Source organism: Biomphalaria glabrata, chromosome 4 (assembly GCF_947242115.1).
Source record: "Biomphalaria glabrata chromosome 4, xgBioGlab47.1, whole genome shotgun sequence".
NCBI classification, from domain to species: domain Eukaryota; kingdom Metazoa; phylum Mollusca; class Gastropoda; family Planorbidae; genus Biomphalaria; species Biomphalaria glabrata.
Window position 1 is genome coordinate 47,803,737 of NC_074714.1, and position 16,263 is coordinate 47,819,999.

General features: G+C 39.7%; 1 protein-coding gene across 1 annotated transcript; it reads right to left on the minus strand.

Annotated features, from left to right (window-relative positions):
• Nucleotides 1–778: 778 nt before the first annotated feature.
• On the minus strand, nt 779–15,759 carry LOC106074788 (globin-like). The gene is made up of 5 exons (XM_056025782.1): nt 15,640–15,759; nt 10,974–11,013; nt 9,764–9,850; nt 8,527–8,755; nt 779–1,970 (listed from the first exon to the last, which is right to left on the minus strand). Exons 2-5 carry the CDS (start codon nt 10,988–10,990, stop codon nt 1,848–1,850), a joined length of 456 nt encoding a protein of 151 aa, XP_055881757.1. The 5' UTR covers nt 10,991–11,013; nt 15,640–15,759; the 3' UTR covers nt 779–1,847.
• Nucleotides 15,760–16,263: the final 504 nt, after the last annotated feature.

Genomic DNA, 16,263 nt, shown 5'->3' on the forward strand with positions numbered 1-16,263 from the left:
ACAACTATACCATCTTCTATAGTCTTAATCCCCTCTCTAGCAAAGTGGTCATTATGTTGTACATGTTTAATATTTAGAATGATTATAGTTGAAGGGTGGCTCCCTGGTTACGATTTTTGAACCCACCATGGCAGCCAGCAGTTATGCCCCGCTGTTTTGGAGGAGACTTGGGCTAGCAACAGAAAATTCTAATTTCTGGAGGAACTTCTAAACTTTACAAGTTCGTGCCCAAAATATTTCTTTTGTAATAAATTTTTAAGCAAGTTTCTTTTTTTTTTAATCCTAACAACTTGTTAAATTTAGAATTCACAACACTGAGGCTCGATTGATTGACTTTACGAAAGGATACGATGATTGGTACGAGTAGGTTTGCGTGTACGGATTGGCTGCATAGAGTCTGATGTAATCACGAGTAAAACCATTAAGTTATAAATAGGCGAGAAAGGCCAACGATTTTTGGTTGAAGATTGAAGTATGAGACTGAGAGACGTGTGTTTATTTAATTTTGAGGGGAATTGTATTTTGTTTAAATTGCTAGGCATCTTGTGTTTTCGCATGCTTCTACATTGAAGTTGAAAGTTATAGGCGTTGTTATGTTCATTTTTGTTTAAAATAGTTTAATTCAACTTCTGCCTTACTTAAATAACACTTCTACAACAGTTTAGTTTGGACCAGCTGTTTGCAGCCACATGGTGACCATCTTGTTACCATAGTGATAAAGCATCCGTAACATACCAGCACATGTACTTTACAATTCATATTATAATCAACAAGAAAATTATTATTTCGATTTTTTTATTAGAATTTTTTAGTTATAAAGCCTATAAGAGACAGAAAATGACATGGATCAATGACATATAGTAATGACACAAAAAAGGACAAATCTAGGAAACATTTTCTTGCTAAGTAACAAAAGCTACGGTCTAAGAAACCAAGTATGTTTACAAAAACACATAGTGTACTTAACAAAGAGAGACAATTACATCGATTTCTATTTCTACCATTAGTCTCCCCTTATCTCTCGCAGCTAAATAAAGAATGGAAGCAGACGTCGTAAAGATGGCGTACATTTAAAAAAAAAAGCCAATCCTATTTTTGAAATTGTTGCTATTCATTTTTTATTTGCGCCGCTCAAGATAAAGAGGAAGATAACGTAGAACTTAAAAAAAAAAAGAGTTATACATTGTCCGTGTTTTAAATGTATTTTTGTTGGCATTTTATTAGAATGTTAATTAGTCAGATATCACATTTTAACCCTTAAAGTGCTGAGCTTTTTTACAATATGGAATTACAATTCTAATGTTTAGAGGCTAATTTACCACACGCGTTTAAAGGGTTAAATAAAACATCTGAATGCTTCTAAATATGTAACCAAATAGAATGTTATATCATTTCTCTTTAATGTTTTCGCAGATCTTCTGAATTGGAAGCAAATATTTGCATTGATTGCATGAATTCCAATAAATACAACAATAATACACTTATCAATAAGCATACAGTAGTCAACATTGAATGAAGGCACATTACATTTTCACAAAAATCTTAGGCTAAAAACAATCATGGATTTTTTGTTTTAGTAAATGTATATATTTATTTAAAATATAAATGTAATATAAATTAATTCAATTTTTTTTTGTTTTGTTTTCCAAATTTTGATTGGTAGAACTATATGGAAGTATTGAAAGCAGTAATCAACAGAAGATTAAAATCAACATTTTTTTTTTGGTCTAATTCTTGGTTCACCGTATTGCAAAATATCATTTTGGAGTTGGGACAGGATCCTTGGGCGAATAATGACTTTTATGGTATTTCCTGCTTAAAGAGTTCAATTATTAGATAGGTCATGTCTATGCCTTCTTGAGGGTCTCGTTGAAGGCAGCGATCAAGTTTCCCCAGGCTTTGGGTTCGTCACTTCCGGCACCGACTCCAAGAGCACTTTCAATGAAGCTGTGGATGTTCTGTTGCAGAGGCTGAAACAACAATAACGGCACTTTTTAGGGAGAGAGAGAGAGAGAGAGAGAGATCACTCAATTGAAAGAGGCTTCAAGATAGAAGTCTTTAAAAAGTAAGGCAGTGTGAGACGGCAGCCGAGTGACTTGAACGTTTTGTGGGTTCAATTAAACGCGGTATGACTTTTTGGTTTTCCGTAAATGAAAAAGTAAATAAAATCAAGTTCCCTTTTCAGAGTTAGCGATCTATGGAGCAGATGATGTAAAGGTCACATATTACCCACAAGGTGCCATGTAGCCAGCACAACGACCAACCGATTTTACTTTCCCCCATGTGACAAGTCAAAAACTCGCTGTCAGAGTCACTCTAAATTATCACAGCATTAATTATTATTTTTCCTTATTTATTTATTTTATTTTAATTATTTCTCCATCCTACCCCTAAATCATTCACCCGCCACACCTTTTCCTCTCTACCAGGCTAGACTTAGTCCACCACCTTGGAGAAAGTTAGGCCAGTCCTTTCATTTATCTTCCCTTGACCGGGGCAAAGATACGCTCAGACCTTGATCTTATCGACAGGATGTCTGACAGCCGCGGTTGACGCCACCTTGGTTTGAATACAAGCTAATCCTTCCCCCCCCCCTTCTCTCACGTCTCTCTTTGATCTAAGAGATTACCCTGGTCAACATACCGCGTGATACACCAAGGTGCGGCTCAAGTCTACTTCACCCACGTGTAAGATAATTCTTAGCCTAGGACATTTCCGGTGTCCGCCCACACTTTTCAGGCATATATATATAGTAAACCAACTCAAATCACCCTCTCTTTCATTCTCATACGAGCTATCGAGTCTGGACTATATCACTTATTCTTTCTCCTAGAGGAATACCTGGTGCCTCCCTCAGGTGTCTGCCTATTTAGATGCTTAGTGCTATTCAGCACTGTAGTGGCTATCAAGAATCACCTATTGCCTAGTTATTGGATCAACGATCTATTTACCTGCAGTTGTGCTTAGTGCTATTCAGCGCTGCACTTGCCTATTTATGTGCTGAGTGCTATCCAGCACTGCACTGTCCTACTGAGACCTGCCTATTTATTTGCTGTTGCGGTTCAGTGTCTACACGACACTACTCAACTCTACTACTTGGCGCTATCGGCATTGCCCGCCTATTCGACAGCCCACCTGTCAAGCTATTAGGCGCGACGTCCCTATAGAGTCAGATCTGTGCGAGACGTCATAGCTACGCCAACCCTCGGCAACTCACTGGACATATCCTGTCAACTACGCTGCCCACGGCAGATCAGCTCTGCCCGCAGTAACCTTGTGCCCACGGTAGCCGGCCACCCGCCCTACTGTGCCCACTACAGATATTAGATTTTGGGGATTGAGACTCCACAAGAACTATATCGCCGGCGTCCCTCTATCCGCTAGAGCGCCACCTCCAGCTGCAGAACCTCAAGCCAGGACACAGCCAGCTGCGACATCAACAGGAATACCAGCTAAGTCAGAGGACAAAGTGACATACTCTCTTATTATGTGCAAGAGTGATGATTAAACATAGGATATACTAGAGATAGGTGCAAACCCTCCCCCTTTTATTATTATATGTATATTTATGTAAATAAATATCCTTTATTTTAACTTTTGTATCTATCTTTCATTGCTTTGTCTCGTTGCGTGTCTGCTCCCGATTCATATGCTGATAAGTGGGGTGTGATAGCATTAAAAATAATCATCCCCTAGACATAAAACGTGCCAAACACACGTCACATTTCCCCACCTGTCACATTTTGGCGAGCCCGTCCGGCATTTAACCCATTAGTACAGCAGGCACGAACAGGCAGCAATAACTAAAATTCCTATCAATATTTTTTTTCTTTAAATATTTATAAGTATCATCACTTCGCATTATCAAGAGTGTCACTTCTGTCATATTTTATTTATACTATTATTGCATTTTATTTGTAATATTTCATTGCAGGAACTTGTGATTAACATAGGCAGACACCACATTCCTTTTGCACTCTTTCCTATAACCAGCGACTCACTTTCGCTAACCCACTTTCTTTAATTCTAGCTCAATCCTATTATCCTTTCTATCTGCCCCTCCATCATCCTAGTACCTCTCATCTCCCACCCCTCATCATTATGGCCAGCGGCACACGCTCGAAAGCGGACTCTGACATGAAGCAGAAAATGGCTGAATTGAAGGATTTTGCGGCCACCTTATTTGACGATGAGGCAGAACGGAAAGAATTTGTGAGAGCACGATTTGAGGCGTTTGAAAGAGAAGAAGAAAAAAGAAAGGAAGACGAAAAGGAAGAAAGAAGATTAGCAAGGGAGCATGAGCTAGCAATGAAGGAAAAGGATAATGAAATTGCCAGAGAAAGAGAAAGAAAGGAAGCTGAAATAGCTATTGCTATTGCTAAAGAAAGAGAAGTCACCGAGCGAGAAAGAGAGCAACAAATAACGGCGAGAGAAAAGATAGCCGCGGACAAAGAGAACGAGGCCGCCCGCCAGGCTTCTTCCGAGTCCCGCCCGGCTAGCCCAGCATCCTTTCAAAGTTCTTTGAACGGTCTACCCCACATGCCAATGGAGCACTTCGACGACAAGACAGAGAACATCGAAGTTTATCTTGTCCGTTTTGAGGAAGTAGCACGCTTTTACGGTCTGCCAGAGGAGAAATGGTGCTTCCGGCTATCCCAATGCCTCCGAGGTAAAGCCTACGAGGTTTACTCCAAACTTCCCTCCGGCCAGCGAGAGGACTACACAGCCCTCAAACAGGCGCTACTCGTCCAGTTTGAGCTGACCGCCGAGGCCTACCACAAAAAGTTCAGAAGTTCCCGCCTCGAACGCAGAGAGACCTACGGCAACCTCTGCGAAAGGCTGGACAAGTACCTTGTCAGGTGGCACGCCCTCAGCCAGTTGCCGGAGACTTTTGATGGCCTAGCATGCCTCATCCTCTCTGAGCAACTGTTGGAGTGCATGTCCCCAGAGGTCAGAGTTTATGTCAAGGAGCAACAAGCAACTGCACCTGCTGACATAGCTTCCGCCGCTGACCGGTACTTGAACGCCCGAAAGGACTTAAAAGGCAAGGCAACCGCGACAGACCAGCAAACAGACCAACCAACTTCTCCTGCTCAATCCAACCTTCCTCCTAAAACTCCGCAGCCCAACCAGGCACCAGGCCGGCAATCAGCCCCTCATAACTACAATAACCGCCCCAACCATCAGTCTCGCTATAACCAGCCCAACTACTCTCAGCGTGACTTACGTCATTGCGCGCGTGACAGTAGACCCACTCCACAACGGCAGCAGCAGGCCCCACGGACCCTATCTACGGTGACGCCAGTCTCTCAACCCTCCGTGATCGATCCTTCTGACCAACCGGAGGAGGACACATACTTCGTCTCCACGATGGCCGTGGTTCCTCAACCCAGTGCCATTGATCTCGGCCAACCAGAACTCCCACCAGTGCTACCTCACCCCATCTCTTCTCCTCCGGGAGTAGAGAACATTCTGGCTAACGGTGTCGAAGTTTTGGGCCTATACGACTCAGGCTGTTCGTTCGGCGCGGTTATCAATAAGAAGCTGATTGACCCATCGGATCTCACTGGTGGAACAGTGACAATCCAGTCCATAGACCGTGGCACTCCTCCGCAGGTTCTACCTGTCGCGAGGGTACACGTGGAGTGCAGATACGTACATGGCACCATTGACGCCGCCGTCATGGACACGCCAGTATATGACTTCATTCTAGGCTCCAAATATGTCCCTCTTGGAGAAGTCAACAAGCCATACTTTTCTCTGCCCGTCGGTAGATCGACGAAGCAGAAACGTGGCAGCAACCAGCAGGTTGGAAGCCCTGGTCGCCACACTAATACGCCTAGTCCCGACTCATCAGCAAAGCTCAGACCACTCCACCCTGGCATTGACGTTGCTAGGAAGTCACGAGTTAAGTCGTTTACCCGCGCTCGTGAGGGTCTACTTGACACAGGCTACTCAGCCAAAATCATGCAACATTCCTCTGACATTGACAGTGTCAGAATGCCCCGAGGTAAGATTAACCCTTGCTCTCGTGGACTCACTCCTCTCCATGGCTCATCAGCCACTACTCCGAATCAACCTCTCCCTGGCATTGATAGTGTCAGGAAGTCACGAGGTAAGCCGACCCCTCGCGCTCGTGAAAACACTTCTCGCTATGGCTCCTCAGCCACCATTCCAAGTCAACCTTCCCCTGGCATTGATAGTGTCATGAAGTCACGAGGTAAGCCGAACCCTCGCGCTTGTGAAAACACTTCTCACCATGGCTCCTCAGCCACCATTCAATATCGACCTTCCCCTGGCATTGACCATGTCAGGAAGCCACGATGTAAGCCACATTATTGCACTCGTGGGGACGTTCTCAGGCAGAACTCCACATTTTTTATCAGGCCACTCTTCCCTGACATTGATCGTGTCAGACGATACCGAGGTAAGCTGACTACTTACTCTCGTGAAGAAGCGCCTCACGGCGGCTTCGGAGGTAAGCCCCAACGAGCACACGCGCCTTGGGCACCCCGACTAAGCCCCAATCACACTCCCCAATCCGCCCCAGGAAGGAATGATTACTCACCCAATCGCCCAATCTACTCTCCCAAGCAACCCCATATGTTTCACTCAGGTGACTACATACACAGGGACGTGAAGTAGACCACGGACAGACTTGGACAGACCCTCCTCCTGGCATGGCTACCCCTTTATTTTTCCAGATTTTTTTTTCTAATGCTGTGATAACAACTGATCTTAAAGTTAGAGTGACATCAGTCTGCTCGCACTTTATGGATCTTTCTGCGATAGATCCATCTTGGCGGCGGCGTATGTGACAAGTCAAAAACTCGCTGTCAGAGTCACTCTAAATTATCACAGCATTAATTATTATTTTTCCTTATTTATTTATTTTATTTTAATTATTTCTCCATCCTACCCCTAAATCATTCACCCGCCACACCTTTTCCTCTCTACCAGGCTAGACTTAGTCCACCACCTTGGAGAAAGTTAGGCCAGTCCTTTCATTTATCTTCCCTTGACCGGGGCAAAGATACGCTCAGACCTTGATCTTATCGACAGGATGTCTGACAGCCGCGGTTGACGCCACCTTGGTTTGAATACAAGCTAATCCTTCCCCCCCCCCTTCTCTCACGTCTCTCTTTGATCTAAGAGATTACCCTGGTCAACATACCGCGTGATACACCAAGGTGCGGCTCAAGTCTACTTCACCCACGTGTAAGATAATTCTTAGCCTAGGACATTTCCGGTGTCCGCCCACACTTTTCAGGCATATATATATAGTAAACCAACTCAAATCACCCTCTCTTTCATTCTCATACGAGCTATCGAGTCTGGACTATATCACTTATTCTTTCTCCTAGAGGAATACCTGGTGCCTCCCTCAGGTGTCTGCCTATTTAGATGCTTAGTGCTATTCAGCACTGTAGTGGCTATCAAGAATCACCTATTGCCTAGTTATTGGATCAACGATCTATTTACCTGCAGTTGTGCTTAGTGCTATTCAGCGCTGCACTTGCCTATTTATGTGCTGAGTGCTATCCAGCACTGCACTGTCCTACTGAGACCTGCCTATTTATTTGCTGTTGCGGTTCAGTGTCTACACGACACTACTCAACTCTACTACTTGGCGCTATCGGCATTGCCCGCCTATTCGACAGCCCACCTGTCAAGCTATTAGGCGCGACGTCCCTATAGAGTCAGATCTGTGCGAGACGTCATAGCTACGCCAACCCTCGGCAACTCACTGGACATATCCTGTCAACTACGCTGCCCACGGCAGATCAGCTCTGCCCGCAGTAACCTTGTGCCCACGGTAGCCGGCCACCCGCCCTACTGTGCCCACTACAGATATTAGATTTTGGGGATTGAGACTCCACAAGAACTATATCGCCGGCGTCCCTCTATCCGCTAGAGCGCCACCTCCAGCTGCAGAACCTCAAGCCAGGACACAGCCAGCTGCGACATCAACAGGAATACCAGCTAAGTCAGAGGACAAAGTGACATACTCTCTTATTATGTGCAAGAGTGATGATTAAACATAGGATATACTAGAGATAGGTGCAAACCCTCCCCCTTTTATTATTATATGTATATTTATGTAAATAAATATCCTTTATTTTAACTTTTGTATCTATCTTTCATTGCTTTGTCTCGTTGCGTGTCTGCTCCCGATTCATATGCTGATAAGTGGGGTGTGATAGCATTAAAAATAATCATCCCCTAGACATAAAACGTGCCAAACACACGTCACATTTCCCCACCTGTCACACCCCAACTAATGTCAAGTACCCAAAAAGTTGGGTGGACTCAGGTACGCTTTAAAAAATCTCAAAATGAAAAATCCCAATCTTCAACGTGATTCAAACCCTCGATCACTCAGTTCAGGAAGCCAATCGCTTTACCAGTCAGCCACCACACACCCGTAAATGACCCTAAAGCTTAATATCTAATTTTAAAAGTCTGTCAGTTCTGCTCTGTTAAACGAAACTTAGTGGTCAAACTCAGGTCTTCATGTATACTTACTCCGAAGAACTCGAGTCCGATTTTCAGGTTGACGTGAGACTTGGCGAGCTTGTCCAAGTTGGCCTGGAGCTGGCCTGGGTTGTTGACGGATTGCAAGAGGCCGTCAAGGGCGGCAACGATGACGTTGACCTGCTTGATGAATTCAGCGTCTCCCTTCAGGGCGTCGTCGGACTGGTTGGCGTTGAATTTGGAGAACTGAGCGCGCATGTTGGGAACATTGGCGAACATCCTTTTGAAGATATTATACAGTCATTGTAATAGTTAGTACTCAAATGTAGATTTCTTTGTTGATATAAAAAAGTAAATACATAATTAATATGACTTCATTAAGTGTATATATCTGACAAAGTGATAATAGTGAAAAGATTTTCAGAATATTTAAGCCCTTTGTTTCGACAAAAAGCCTTTTTACATACAAAAATACACTATAAGTCCACTAAAGGGGGATTATGCAATGTATACAGTACACTAAAATAAATAATACTTGTTTCCCTTTTTTAATGTAATGACATTTTTTGCAATATATGTATCTTTTCTTTTTGCAATTTTTTTTAAAACAAACAATTTCTCTTATCAGTTTGCAAATTCTTCATCGGAAACCTGGAACCTGGTTTGGGCTAGAAGTCTAGACAATCTCTATCCTGAACACTCATACGCCACTGAGCATTCCCGCATTCATCAAAGAGTTAAACAAGCGAATATATATTTCTCACCGTCTTGAGGTCTACATTGGTGTGAACTTTTAGGCCTATCCTTAGAATTGTATCTACTCTAAGTAGATTTATCTTATACATTCGTTTTAACCAGGAATTTTTTGTTTTCGAAAAAGAAGAGTGGGAGGGGGGGGGAATCGGGGCCGGATAAAAAAAAGTTTGCCATTTTCTTAAATCTACCATTAATTAGTTATCAAGAGCTAGGTAATCTCTCTTAAAAGAGTGATCAGCTTTTTAAAGGAGGATTTGTCTTGAAAAAAAAATAACTTCTTTTGTTACTTGTTTCAAATTTAAAGATATTTTCTAATATATTCACATCTTATCCTTTCATTATGTTGGATATTTATTTATGGTTGGATTTTCATCAGTCTAACTGGATGTTTGAACAAGAACAATGTAACTGACTCCTGTTACTATCCCACCCGGCCCTTGAGCGTTGTCACCCTTCACTAGTGACAAGTTCTTCATACATTTACATAACGATATCCCCCGCCTGTGAGTTTTGAACCAAGCCACGTACTCACCACAGAACCAGGTTGATTCCAGCGTTCTTTTTGCCATCAGCACCGGCTGTCAGTTTCTTCCATGAGGCATCAAGAGCTTTCTTGTCACTGTTACAGAAGATGAATGACTTGATAATTGATTGATATTTTTGCTTAATATAGAGTGGCTATAGTAACTATAGTAGATTACTATTTTTGATTATTATCGTCAATATCAATGAAAGTAATTTTAAATATTATTTTGTTCCATATGCGTCATTAGCAACGAAAACGAATACTGAAATGACGCTTGAAGTTTTCTTATTCCATAATTACGTTTTTATCTTATCTTATCTTATCTGATCTTATCTCATCTTATCTTATCTTATGGATTACAGACGTTACTTCAAAAAAGAACATAATTACGTCCTACGCATTTCATGTGTCAATCTAGCCATGCATGTTAATCAATGACCTGAACTCTGCTAAAGCGTTGGCTTTCTTGGCTGATTCAGGCCACCCATTCTATTCTCTAATGTCACTATGAGATAATAACTTAGTTATGTCTGTATGATGAAGCAAAATCAATATTACGCTTTGAAAGAACGTATCTCTACTTGGCAATAGATCGTATACTTTAGATCAGTGTTTCCCAAACTGTTTTACCCGGAACCCTAGTATTCTGCGAGGCCAGAATAGGTGTTTAACGAACTATGGAATAATTAATTAGTAGGCTACCATGTGAAATAATCTCTCTAAGAAATAGTGTTCCACTTAATACTCGGAAATTGCGAAGTGTCCCGTTACGGAAAAAGTGTGGGAAACACTGCTTTAAATACCTCGAAACTTCCCCAGCGAACTCGGTAGATATATTTTATAAAAGGTATTTTCAACCAAGGACGTTAACACTCGCTGTGTCTTTAATAAAGATTTTAAAATGCGGAATGCCGTCCCTTTGAAAGCATATCTTTCTATTGTAGTGTTTTAACAAAATGTGTTTGTTTTACATGTTTCGGATGTCCCTTCAGAGTAGGAAATAATATACTTCCTAGTCCAAATCTCCCGCAGGACGACGGGGGATGGGAGCGGGCAGGTTTGAACCCGGCACCATCGATAAATCCAAACGACAGTCCAGCGCGCAAACCGCACGACCAGGCAGCCATCCAAGGCCTATTTTCTAAGGTAAAACATTACTGATGACTTAAAAGTCAGTCTGGAAGTAAAAATATATTTAAAAAAAAAATAGACTTACGCATCAGAGAGAGACATTTTCAGTTGGGCTGGTTGTGTGACTGTAGATGAAAACAAGAAAAGAGAAACTATTTAGACAAGTCTTGACATTAATGTATTCACACGATTCCACATGACTACATCTTTTATTTTGTAGCAGCGGTCTCAGCAGTGGTCTCAGAAATGTAAGGCTTACCTCACATGCTCTAATCTGAATCAGATCTAAGGCTGCGATTAGGATCCCCCCACTGGGTATCCTCTCCCCCCCCCCCACACACTTTATTTTAAAAGGCATGTATTTAAATATAGACTACATTTCTATGACCATCTTTGTCCCTCCTAAACATGTGTGCGTGTTTTATAGATTAAACTGGCGGGTGGTACTGGTTCCTGGTCGTTTTTGTCTGTCCCTGTGGGCTGGGGGTGGTACTGAAACTTTATTTTAGATGTTCATTCCTGAATAAAATGAACATTTGACGTTCAGAAGAGGCTTTTTTTTTAAAAAATAAATCTTTAATGAACTGACTAATACGTCAAAAAAGAAAAGATTAACTACAAAATCAAACTATTTTCAAGTTAAGTTTTTTTTTTTTTTTATAATGGAGCCATTGCAGTGAAGCGACAAGAAGACACAGGAAGTAATATATTTTTAAATGTGTAACATACAATTAAGGGAAGAGATTAGCTTCGATAAGTAACTTGCAACAAAGGAAAACTTTTCATAAGTAACTCGCAAATGGGGGAAATAAATTGTAACTAAGGGAAATAATAACTTTCAATGCATTAATTGTAACTAAGGGAAATAATAACTTTCAATGCATAAATTGTAACTAAGGGAAATAATAACTTTCAATGCATAAATTGTAAAGGGAAAAACTAACTTTCAATGCATAAATTGTAACTAAGGGAAATAATAACTTTCAATGCATAAATAGTAACTAAGGGAAGTAATCACTTTGAATGTAGAAAATTGTATTTAAGGAAAGTAATAAGTTAAGATAAGAAATTTGCAACTAATGAAAATAATAAATCCTTATTAGTACTTTGCAGCTAAATGAAGTAGTAATTTTTTGTTATTAACGTGCAGCTAAGGGAAGTAATACATTTTGACTAGGAAGTTTCAACGAAGGGAAGTAACAAGTCTTTATGTTCCTAGCAACCCATAATGCTTAGTTCAGGAAGGGATGGGAAGTTTGAAATTCGAGAACGGAAAGAGGAAAAAAAAAGCCGAGTAAAACGCCCTACTTTCTGTTGAACACCATTATTCCTTTAACCTTTCACAGACAAACTTTAAAATAAAGATGCAGACCGGAAGTTGCGCAGTTTAAGCCTTAGACCGAATTGTGCAAATATTGCACGACCGGCCAACTATGTCCCTATGTTTACACAACGATGCCGCCCTTTTTCATCTCTCCTTTTAAACGTCTGGGTCTGTCTCTCTTCCCCCCCCCTCTCCCACTACGATTCTCTCCCTTTATTTATTTTTTTTCCTTTCTAAAAATATCCTCATCTGCCCAAACAGAGACTCAGACATTAACATAAGTCAAGTACATAGGCATGGCCTCAATTTGAATTGGCTTCACTCTTGTTCTTAGAACAAACAAACAAACAAACAAAAACACATTTTTGTTTTGTTTTTTAGCTGATTGTTTTTCAAGTGAGATCTTCAAAAAAATATATTTCATTACTTAGAAAAAGTAGATTCCACCACCTTCCAATTTTTTGGTTTACCAGGGGTTAGGGTTAAGGTTAAAGCAACAAGTTCTATATATTCTTAAAACAATAATCTTTACTCAAAGTCTAATTGAAATACTAAAAGTCAAGAGTCACATTCAAGGAAAAGGTTACAATACTACAAGTTGAGAGAGAAGATATTTAGAATCTACATTCAAACCAATTGTAAAAACCTTTTGAAATATAAATATAATATAAATCTTATTATATAAAAATAAAAATGGCGTCAATCAGATAAACATTAAACAACGGCAAATGAATAGACCTTCATGCAGTGACGTAACGAAGAGTAGGGCGAACCGGGCAACCGCCACGGCCACCAGAAGGTCAAAATGAGGTCGAAACAATATATTTCCAGAGTTTACATTAGATTTAAGTTTTCTATCGCTTGCTGGTGACTGTTCTAATGCAAATTTGAACATTACGTACACAATAAGGAGACGGTTCTGCTCAGGGCCCCTGCACCTTCGGTATGTCACTTCCAACATGTAGATTTAGTTCAACAAAGTGATTTTATAAAATGCTTATTTATTTTTACTTAAGATGATATATTTCTTTATCCATAACGAATGGTTACTAATATAAATAACCAAGTCTGATTGTCTGAGTTTTAGTCTAATAGAGTTTCCAGTGGAGAGAAACCACGGGGGTAATATTGTGAGGTCAATACAGATGTTAACTATGCTTAGTCTTCGAAGCCTGAAAAACAACACAAGTCTTCTACTAAAAAATGTTTTATCCTGGAATAAAAACAATACTGAAATTTTCTTCCAGACCGCAGGGGCAGTGACTGAATATGTGGCCCAAGGGAGAGAAACTATTAATTATATCAAAAACTAGGACTCAGCGATATAAGGTTATAATTTTATGTATAATATATAATATGAACAAGAAAAAAAAACATCAAATATATTTTAACAAAGTTTTATAGAAATACAAATACTATTAGTGACCGAAAGCATGAACCAGGTCACGTTATTTGAACCTTAAACTATTTTTGTTTATCTGCAACAACCTGGCGTGTTTTTTAATTGTAGGTTATCACGAGCAGACATTGTTAGTGAATACGTACCTACATCTAGATCTAGATAGAGCACATTTTTTTTTAAAATCGCCTCTAGTCACAGTTTTATTTCGTTTTAATATAAATGTGCAGAATTAAGTCGTCATGTTAATTCACGTCTGCTTCTCCCAAGCAAGGTCAAGGATTAGATCTATCTATCACATAGTGTTAACCTTCATGTCACTGTGACACCTGGAGTTGAACTCTAGACTAGTGACATCAACCATGACAGGGAAAAGATTACCTGTTTGGCATGGATCTAATGTGGCCTGCTTAGCCAGGTGGATTATTACATCATCAGGTCAGATAATCTTATTCCTTAAGGCTTAAACCACATTTGAGTAGCATTCTGTTTTAATAATTGCTTTTCTGTTAATTTAGCTGTAGTCACACGGCACCAAATACTATCCCTTTACATATTCACGAAGTTTATTTCTTTCTCGATGTTTCATCTGTTAATTATTTTTATTTTTTTAAAAACTAATACCCGTTTTCGATTTAATTATTTTGTAGTTTTGGTTGCATATTGTTTTTTATGTTGTTAGGACCAGATTTTTCTGCAGTTTAAAAAAAAAAATTGCCTTACCCTAAAAGCGGTGAAAGGCGGAGTGGGCGCCACTTTTAAAATATGCAGACTTTATATGAAATGCGATTAAATATCAAAGCACTCTTGTATGTCATTATTCTAGCATTAATTAAATCAAGGTCATTAAAGTCTTTAATTAGGTAAAGGGGCATCCACAAAAGTAACAGCCTCTTGTTGAAGGGTGACATTGGAAAATAAAAATAACGTTAAATAATTGACTAATGTATGTTATGAAGTGAACGGTTCAAAGCTCTTTACATTTGCAGTTGATTAATGCGAGTCTCTGAGAGATAGTTTATTGAATTGAGTAATTGGTAACATACACAAAATTTGACTTCTCTAACTTGTTTTAAACACTCTTTTTATCAAAATACACATAACATATTTTTGTTGTTGTTATAAAAGCTCAATTTTATTTCGTTTTAATTGTAACCTATTGGGTTGTTTTCAAATGTCCTCATTGGGTGAGATAAGTGATAGGCTTGTCATTTATCGAGTTTCAACATTCAGTCGTCTATGCTTCTACTTTTCAATCAACTTGGGTCACCGGATTGTTTAGTTGAAATCAAATCTGTGTTTCTTGCGTAAATAGTTTACCAAGTAAATTGTTATTGAATTATTCAAGATCTAGATTTTTATTAAAACAGAATAGGTAAAACTAAATTGTTTCTTTATCTGAACAGCGGATTGACCTCTAAATGCCCGCTGTCAGCGGAGCAGCTAAAAGTCATTGATTGAACGTGAGAATAATTTGCACGCATAAGGAATCACGCAATTATCGAGAAGTACAGCTTAAATTATCATAATATATGCTATCAAATTAGGCCTACATGTATTGCAGTGTAGGCAATCCGAATTGGCAAACGATCAACTCTTCAAAGCGTAATATTCTTCTGTATTAAGAAAATCTAAATAGATCTAGATCTCAATTTTTTTTTTTGTATGTGCTGTTAGTTTGTTACAGTTTTGTTTCTTATCAATACTTAAATTTTATTCACATTTAGTGACACAGGTTCAAATATAGTCTGTATTGTTAATAAATGAAATATCATGTTAATAAATACAAAATTTTGATTATGACGCAATTTTGTTAGCATCATCTAGCTGTTGCCTTTCTTTTGACACAGAAATAAAATTTTTTTTCGAAAAAAAAACAAAAAAAAACTTAATACACATTTGAATAAACTAAATAAATGAACCGAATCATCATCCGTAAGAAATAAACTTTGATCACAGAAGATCATTGGTTGCGATATTCATCACGTGATCAATATGAAGTCACAAAATAAGAAAAAAAATAGTTACCAGTAAAAGAATCTCCGAAGAACTGGTTGGTGAGAGTTTGCTCCCCAGCGTTCGGTTGCTGGCCTTTATATAGCTTCCCGGAGGCTTAGTCTTGGGATACGACCTAGGACCTTTCGCCGGAGTGGCATCGTCCTTCGTCACGTACACCTTTTCAATATGGCTGACACGTGGTTCACCTACACGGAGAGAGAGAGAGAGAGAGAGAGAGAGAAAAAAGGAAGAGAGGGGAAAATGTTAGAGCCAAAAAAAAAATAAAAATATTCTCACACCTGACAACCAATTTTTGGACTCAGTTTTGGGAAAAGGGGGAAAGGTTACAGGGGATAGGGGCCTGGAGCCATTTTGGTAGAGAGAGGGAAGAGAGATAAATGGAAAAGGGGGGGGGGGGAGTTTGTACATGTGCGTGTATGCGCGTAAGAGCATGTTAGAAAAACGGGGGAGGGAGAGAGAGAGGGAGAAACTCAAAATGAATGGGAGACAATTGGCAAATTTATTTTTTTTTAAGGTCAAATGTATATTTACTTTTTCAACCATTATGTCGTAAATATCTAGATCTATGAAATAAAAAAAAAGTTGAGTGGTTAGTGAGACACTTATAATACATTCTTCAATTAAGCAAGACGA

What these genes read in the sequence shown, in the direction of transcription:
- LOC106074788 (XM_056025782.1), bottom strand. An exon ending in GGAATCAACCTGGTTCTGTG is followed by an intron (nt 8,756 to 9,763) that starts GTGAGTACGTGG and finishes TATCTTCAAAAG; the next exon opens with GATGTTCGCCAATGTTCCCA. An exon ending in TCGGACTCGAGTTCTTCGGA is followed by an intron (nt 1,971 to 8,526) that starts GTAAGTATACAT and finishes TTGTTGTTTCAG; the next exon opens with CCTCTGCAACAGAACATCCA.